Raw genomic sequence first — 8147 nt, forward strand, 5'->3', positions numbered from 1 at the left:
CTCCCCCCCCCCATGTTTTTCTCTGTATATATTTATTCTGTTTCTGTTTTTCTCCCTATCTCTTCCTCTCTATCTCCTTTTCCTCTTCCTTTGTCTGTTTCTCTCACTCTCTACATGTTTAGATTCCCACCTGAATTTCATGTTTCTCTCCCTATCTCTTTCTTTCCCCGTTTGTGTCTCTGTTCATTTTCTCTTTGCCTCCCACTCTTAAGCCTTAAACCTCCTCCCCTGAGCAAGAGACCCCATCTCTCATCAGCCTTAGGTCTCTTCTCTTTTCAGAGCTTTTCTAAGTCTGAGATCCCAGGAGGGGCAGGGGAGCCAGGTCCAGATGGAATCTCCAATGGCCAGAACGTGGGAGTGTGAATAAGCAAGTATGTGTGTGTTGTGGAGGGAGAGAGAGAGAGAGAGAGAGAGAGAGAGAGAGAGAGAGAGAGAGAGAGAGTGTGTGTGTTTAAGAGTTGGGGGAGGGAGTGTGGAAGGTTTTGAGTGAATGTAGGGGGAAGGGGCTGAGAAGTATGTGACTCCTGCCGAGGAGGGGAGTGGAGAAGGAATAGGCTGAACCAAAGAAGGCTTGATTCCTTAAGTAGGTTCCTGGAAGTACCAGCTGGGCTCAGACTCAGACCTTGAGACAATTCAGTTCAGTTCAACAAAGAGCTATGGAATTGACCCGACCTCGGAAAAAACCGACCTGAGAAGAGGGTCGGGAATCTCACCTTTCTCCTTCTTCGCCTCCTCTTTGGACCCCCCAGACCTCGGAGTGTTGCCGTGAGGAGCTCGGAAAGCCGGGGTCCCCGGTCTTGGAGTTCGAGGAACCGGAGCCGTCTGGGTTCCGGGTCGTGAGGTGGGGGTAGCAAGAGCTGGGGAAGTTGAGGACCAAGGGATTCTAGGGGTCAGGGACTCAGGGGTCCGGGGATGAGGGGTAAGGATATTGGGGATAGAGGAAGCTGAGGGCCGAGAGGTTCGAGGAACCTGGAGTTTCGGTCGCTTGGACCATGGGGCGGAGGTGGTAGGGGCCGAGGAAATTGCAGGCCTGGGGGTTAAGGGGACCTGAGACTCCAACGTCCGGCGGCGGGAAGTTAGGCTGGCAAAGGCTGGAATTGCCCCCAGACCGGGGCTGAGACGAGAGGTCTGTGCCAGGACGGTCAGGGTAAGCAGGAGCCCCCGCATGGCCAGGGCATGGAGGAGGTAGACAAGGGGATGGATTGGGGGGGGGGGGGAAGCTGTGTGTTGTCTGTCCGTCCGTCAGTCTGTCCTTCTGAGTCTCCCTCCTGGTCTTGGCTCCTTCCCCAGTCCTGCCCCTCCCCCTTACCCCTCGCCTCCGCCCCTTCCTCCTGTTCTCCCCTTCCCTCTAAATTGTCCCAACCCAGAAAGTGAGGGGAGGTTGTTGCTGACCCACTTCTAGCTCAGGTCCCTCCCCCGACCAGCTCCCCTGCGAAATGGAGTCAAAAGCCGGGAAACTGAGGCTCAGAACTTGGGGCGGTTTCTCGTGTATTCCTCTAGCTACCTTCCCCTACCCCAACACTGACAGGAACCTCTGGACAGTGAAATCCGGGAGACTACCAGTGGGGGAAGGGCGGGCGGGGAGAGGGAGAGAGATAGTAGTAGGACAGAAGCTCATCCATGTGCGGGCCTGCTACCTACAACTTCCCACTCCCCCTTCCTCAGGCTGTCCAGTAACCCCCTCCCCTTATATATCCGGAGGAGCGGGAAGGGATGCGGAGGAATCTTCGTTTCCATCTCGGAGCCGGGAGGCTCTAGTAGGGGGCGGGACTGTAGGAGGATTGTGGGGCCTTGAAGAGGGGGATCTGAGGGATGGGGGAGGGGACTTTGCTTGGGGAAAGACCCTAGGAGCTGAGAAGCACTGTAGGAAAGGCCAAGTTGCGGATTCAGACTTGCTGGCGCATAGCCCGACAGTACCCTTCACCATTTCTGAGGGAATGTTGAAGAGGAAGGAAACTGAGGCTGAGGGAGGAGGGTGGGAGGTGAGGGGAGAGTTCCAGCTTTGTTCAAAGACAGGACCGAGGACTGGAGGCGAACACTGGCATTGGAGCTCCCCAGTCCACTTTTCTTCTCTCCGCCCCCACCATCTGCCACGTTCCCCGTTATGTAACTACAGCTGAGGCTGCAGATGCAGATGGGAGGGGACCGGGACTGAGCACGTGTGGGAAGGGGCGGGGCAGAGGTGGGAGCCGGGGGTCGGCCGTCTACTCTGGAAGATCTAAATCCCTCCGCTTTAAAAGTCTACCTGAGCCCCAAGGAAATGTTCCAGTCATTCTCTTACTTCTTTGCCATCTTCTCAGGCTCGGGGCGAGTTCCTATCCAACTCTACAGACATCTATTAAGTGATTATTATGTTAGCGGCTCAGGATACACTCACGAAAACGGAACAGTATCTACCTTCGAGGAACTTATATTCTATAGTGGTTGGAGTGAGTGTGGGGGGCTACCCCCTAGTATCCTAAAACTCAGTCTCCTACATCAGACTAGGGATTGTGTCTCCCCACCCAGTTCCGGCCTTTAGGATGCCCCCACCCACCCAATGGGTCACAATAGGGCCAGGGTCTCCTCCCAGGAGCTGGGACTGGACTGGAGAAGAGGGGCCCGGGCAGCTCCAACAGCAGGGGTGAGACTTCGGCCGCTGGAGAGGGGCTGATTGAGGCTGAGCTCGAGCTCCTGGCGGATGGAGGCTGTCAAATGTGGAAGCCTCTGGGATGGGAGACAAGACTGTAGATGGAAAGACTGAACTAAAGCCGGGAGGAGGAACTAAGATGGGAGAAAAAGGACTAAGACTAGGGGCGGAGAGGAGATTTAGGTTCGGGGTAGAGGAGAGGGGGGGCGGAGCTGATTTTGGAGGGACGGTGCTTTATGGACCTCCTCTCCACCCTCCGCCCCCAGCCCCCAGCTCCTCTATTCCATCCGGGGCTGGCTGAGTCCCGGGCCCCGCAGGGTCATCAACTGGGGGAATGAACTACAGAAACAACTTAGATTCGGACAGATCGCCGGGGTCCCGCAGCACTGATAACTCCCAGATTTCTCTGCTCCGAAATCTGTGAGTGACTTAAGCCGGTGGCCCGAAGCTCTCCCAGAAGTTCCCGCCCCTACCACCCCACTCTCCCGGAAGCCCTCTTGCCTTTCTAGACCCCCTACCTTGCTCTCTGCAACTTCCCGATCCCTCAGCTCTCCCATTCCCCGGTGCCCCACCCCTAGTCCCTTAAGCTCCTATGGACTCAGCTCTGGAGCCCCCGCTAGGTTAGCGCTTGGAATCTGGGAACAGAGGAGCAGTTTTAGGAGGGGTCTAGTGGGGGTGGGAAGTACCTCTGGGAGGGGAAAAACTTTGGGGAGGGATTTGGGAGTAGCATTTGAGAAGGGAAGCTTCCCGCTGTCCCCGCTACTGCCTTCTGTCCCGCCCATAACCCACTGCTCCACTCGCCGTGCCTCTCACCCTATGTCCCCCAATGTTCAGAGATTTGCAGTTGGGGTGCGTACGGAGTGTGCAATGTCCTCGGTGTCGGGACAGGAGGAGGAATGCTCGGTGCCAGAGCTGGATTGAGGAGTGCCCGAACGCGTATGCAATCGCGCAGGACAGGGACCGAGACCTGAACCAGAACCAAGACAGGGACAGGGACCTGGATGGGGATGGAGACGGGGACCTGGACGGGGACGGGGACGGGGATGGGGACAGCTCCACGTGGTGGATTCAGTACCCAAGCGGAGTTGGCCACTGCTATATCCAGAGAAGCTCTCTTTCCTACGAATGCCCTCGGACAAGGCAACTTGAGGCTTTCGGCTGGCAGTGGCTTCCCCCTCTGGAGCTAGCCCTGGACGTGACCGCCGTGCTGGCGCTGCTGTCCTTGTTAGTAGGCGAGAACTTCGAAATGCTGCTGCCGCCCTCAGTCCTCTTTGTCTTTTACCTGCTACTCACGACGCCCCTGGCAATGGTACTGGGCTGTGGGAGACGATCTCGAAACCAGACTTGGAATCAGTTTTAAGGCAGAACTTTAGGTCCAGTACACTCTCAGCCCCGAACGCAGAGCAGGTCTCCTCGGAATACACACCACATCTAGAATATTGAAGTCCACACCTGCAATACAGGGCACAACCGGAATACAGATCCGATCTCCTTAATCTCTGCCCAACCTCCAATAGGAATCTTGGACTGGAAAGCAGAGGAGCCCAAAATACAGCCCAAGTACAAAGGACCCCAGTCCCAAACAAGACCCAGCCTGGAAAACATCTGAACAAAGTAATAAAGGGGCCCTGACCCAACCGTCTATCATGTTGCAGCTTGCTGGATTGGGCCTGGGAAGAAGAGGGGGGAAGCCGATGTTGTTCTGCTCTGTTAACCTCCAAATATGGGAAATGGGTATGTGTGATGCTAGGTGGATCTAACCATACGGATGATACTAATAATTTCAAGGTTTGCAAAATACTTTCCTCAAATCAACCCTGGGGTAGAAATTTTACCCAATTTACAGTTGGAAAATGATCACATATATTAAGTGACTTACCCAGATCTAGTGTCTGAATCAGGATTTAAATTGCAATCTCTCAAAATTATAGTATACTTTCCACTTAGCTGCTCTGCCATTTTAGGCCTTGATCCATTCATTCAAAGGGGCAACAGGGAACAAGATCTCAGGAGACTGACTTACTGGATTTAATTTGGTTCTGAGGATCTGGGGGAGGGGAAACACAATGGAGAAACAACAGCTCAAATCTGAAGTAAACCACACCCTTTGAGACAGTACATACACACAGAAGACCCAGAGATGGAAATCAGCTGATAGTGTTGGGCAGGTGGAATTGTGTTCATGACTATTGGGAGGGAGGGGAATCTAGGAAAGCTTAGAGGGAGGAGTGTAGTGTGGAAAGAAAAGGACTCTGGTGTGGAATGGAAAAGGGTATGGCAGAAACGGGAGCCAACAGAGGGAGCAATGAACTAGAAAGAGGTTTCAGTAGGTGTATGCAGTTCTCACTGAGCCTACAAAGTGGTCAGAGAGTCAGCCCTTTGGCCTCAGTGGACTAAGCTTGGAAGCCTGAACCTGGAGCCTCAACTCAATTCCCCTGCATTCTTCTCCATCTCATTTTTAGGTCGCCAACACAAACAGGAAAGGATCTCAGAGGTCACTTAGAACAACCTTTATCTGAAAAGTACTATCTCCTCCATGATATATCCCTGACAAATGGTCAGTCAGCCTTACACTGGGTACAATTCCAATTCTTAGGAGACTTCTTACATGGAGCATAGATCTGCCTCTATACCAGGAGTAGGGAACCTGCAGTTTTGAGGCCCCTGAAGTTTGGATTCAGTCAAAGGCTGTACTTGAGGACCTAGAGGGCCACATAGGGCCTTGAGGCAGAAGGTTCCCCACCCCTGCTCTATACTTTCCACCCATTACTCTCTGTTTGGGCCAAAGCAAACATCCAATCTCTTTTCCACTTGACAACAAGTCTCAAATACTTTGAGACTCCCTTAAATGTCCTGTTCTCCAGGCTAAACATCCCCAGTTCATTTAATACACTCATGACACATAAACAGGTAGCCTGGCACAAGGGAAAAGAATAGATTGGCATGTGTCCTTGGCTGGAATCCTGGCTCTGCTAGTATGAGACTAGACAAATAGCTTCATCTATTAAGGGGCTCAGGTTCTCATCTATAAAACAAGGGAGTTGTGCTGCTAGATGGGTGTAGCTGGGTGGCAAAGTGAATATAGCATCAGTCCTGAAGTCAGGAAGACTCATTTTTCCGAGTTCAAACTTGGCCTCTGACTAGCTGTGCAAGTCACTTAACCCTATATACCTCAGTTTCCTCATCTGTAAAGTGATCTGGAGAAGGAATGGTGAAGCCCTCCAGTATCTTTGCCAAGAAAACCCCAAATGGGATCACAAAGAATGGGATGTGACTAAACAAAAAAGTTGCTAGATGGATTGTAAACTCTCTTCAAGTCTGAACCCCTAAAATCCTAAGTCATTTCCTGAAAGTGATTACCATCCCTTTGACAAACTCCAAGTTGTCCATATTCTTCCTAAAATCTGGAGTCCAAATATGGTCTGATCCTGCTGGTGGGATTATCATCTCTATCATTTTGGACTCTAAGCTTTCTCTTTTTCAACCCAATAAACATTTTTTAAAATTATTTTTTAGTGTACATCATTCATTTCCACAACATTTTGAGTAACAAATTTTCTCCCCATTTTTCCCTACCCACCACCCCAAAGCAGCGATCCCACTGAATATTCGCTCCCCCAATCTGCTCTCTCCTATATCTTACCCCATTCCCCTCTGACTTTCCAGTAGGGCACGGTGAATCTCCATGCCCCAGTATCTGTATATCTTATTTCCCAGTTACATGTAAAATAATAATAATAATAATATACATATATTTTAAACATTTGATTTTTAACCTTTAAATTCCAGATTCTTTCCCTACCTCCCTGGTCACCCACCCTTACTGGGAAGATAAGCAATTCAATATAGGTTGTACATGTGTAGCTATGCAAAACATTTCCGTAGTGTATATATTGTGAAAGACTGACTGTATTTCCCTCCATCCTATTGCACTGCCCACTAGTTCTATTCTCTACTTTGATCCTGTCCCTTTTCAAAAGTGAGTGCTTCAAACTTCCCTCCCCCCTACCCTGCCCTCCTTTCCATCATCCTCCCTCTCTTCCCCTTCCCCCTACTCTCCTGTAGGGTGAGATACCCTATTTAGTGTGTATATCATTCTCTCCCTAAGCCCAATTCAATGAGAATAAGGTTGACTCATTCCCTTTTACCTTCCTGTTCTTCCCCTCCATTGTAACAGTTCCCTTGCCTCTTCTATATGAGATAATTTACCCCATTTTATCTCTCCCCATCTCCTCTCATTATATTCCTCTCTTACCTCTTAATTTCACCTTTTAAGTATCATCCCTTCCTATTCAATTGTTCCTGTGCCCTCTGTCTATGTATACCTGTACACATATATACACGCACTCAGATATATATTCACATGCCCATATACCCTCCTATATAGACATATATATGTATACATACATACATATATATATATATACATTTCTATTCTCTTCAAGTATTCTCATACTGAGAAAAATTTCATAAGTTGCAATTATTTTTCCACGTAGGAATGTAAGTAGTTCAACTCTGATAAGTTCCTTATGATTTCTTTTCCCTGTTTACCTTCTCATGCTTCTTTTGCTTCCTGTATCTGAATGTCAAATTTTCTATTCAACTCTTGTTTTTTCATCAAGAATGCTTGAAAACCCTCTATTCTATTGAATAACCATATTTTCCCCTGAAACATGATACTCAGTTTTGCTGGGTAGGTGATTCTTGGTTTTAATCCCAACTCCTTTGACCTCCAGAATATCATATTCCAAGCCCTTCGATCCCTCAATGTAGAAGCTGCCAGATCCTATGTTATCCTGATTGTGTTTCCACAGTATTCAAATTGTTTCTTCCTGGCTGCTTGTATTATTTTCTCCCTGATCTGGGAATTCCAGAACCTGGCTATAATATTCCTAGGAGTTTTCTTTTTGGGATCTTTGTCAGGAGGTGATCAGTGGATTCTTTCAACCTCTATTTTGCCATCTGGTTCTAAAACATCAGGGCAATTTTCCTTGAGAATTTCTTGAAGAATGATTTCTAGGTTCTTTTTTTCATCATGGCTTTCAGGTAGTCCAATAATTTTTAAATTATCTCTCCTGGATCTATTTTCCAGGTCAGTGGTTTTTCCAATGAGATATTTCACATTGCCTTCTATTTTTTTCATTTGTTTGGATCTGTTTAATAGTATCTTGATTTCTCATAAAGGCACTAGCTTCCATTTTCTCCAATCTAATTCTGAAGGAATGATTCTCTTCAGTGAGCTTTTGAGATTCTTTTTCCATCTGGCAAATTTGGCTTTTTAAGGCATTCTTCTCTTCATTGGCTTTTTGAGCCTCTTTTGCCATATGAGTTAGTCTGTTTTTAAGGTGTTATTTTCTTCAGTCAGGTTGTTGACTCTCATTTCATAATTTTCTTGCATCGTTCTCATTTCTCTTCCCAATTTTTCCTCCACTTCTCTCATTTGGTTTTCAAAATTCTTCTTAAGCTCATCTATGGCCTATAAGCAGCTTATTCTTTTGATGGAAGCTTTTGGTGAAGG

At 48.6% G+C, this 8147-nt stretch overlaps 2 protein-coding genes across 4 annotated transcripts in view; one reads left to right on the top strand and one right to left on the bottom strand.

The window, feature by feature from the left end:
- The window catches only part of CPXM1 (carboxypeptidase X, M14 family member 1), a 9877-nt gene extending 8160 nt beyond the window's left edge, over positions 1-1717 (bottom strand). Inside the window, exon 1 of the mRNA XM_069072245.1 lies at positions 714-1717. Within this exon, the coding sequence (XP_068928346.1) occupies positions 714-1167 (454 nt within the window). The 5' untranslated portion in view covers positions 1168-1717. The remainder of the gene's footprint in view (positions 1-713) is intronic.
- Positions 1-6137, top strand: part of LOC138149225 (uncharacterized) — a 6683-nt gene extending 546 nt beyond the window's left edge. Inside the window, exons 2-5 of one of the 3 annotated variants that reach the window (XM_069072264.1) lie at positions 280-371; positions 2301-2429; positions 2896-3049; positions 3464-6137. In XM_069072264.1, coding sequence (XP_068928365.1) covers positions 2964-3049; positions 3464-3989 — 612 coding nt within the window. In that variant the 5' untranslated portion in view covers positions 280-371; positions 2301-2429; positions 2896-2963 and the 3' untranslated portion in view covers positions 3990-6137. Of the gene's footprint in view, positions 1-279; positions 372-703; positions 842-2300; positions 2430-2895; positions 3050-3463 lie in introns of those variants that run through there. The other 2 variants (XM_069072253.1, XM_069072270.1) reach the window with 2 other exon arrangements.
- Positions 6138-8147: the final 2010 nt, after the last annotated feature.

This window comes from Petaurus breviceps, unplaced genomic scaffold, assembly GCF_028583685.1.
Source record: "Petaurus breviceps papuanus isolate PSGF00001 unplaced genomic scaffold, PetGlider_PUasm1.0 140, whole genome shotgun sequence".
NCBI classification, from domain to species: domain Eukaryota; kingdom Metazoa; phylum Chordata; class Mammalia; order Diprotodontia; family Petauridae; genus Petaurus; species Petaurus breviceps.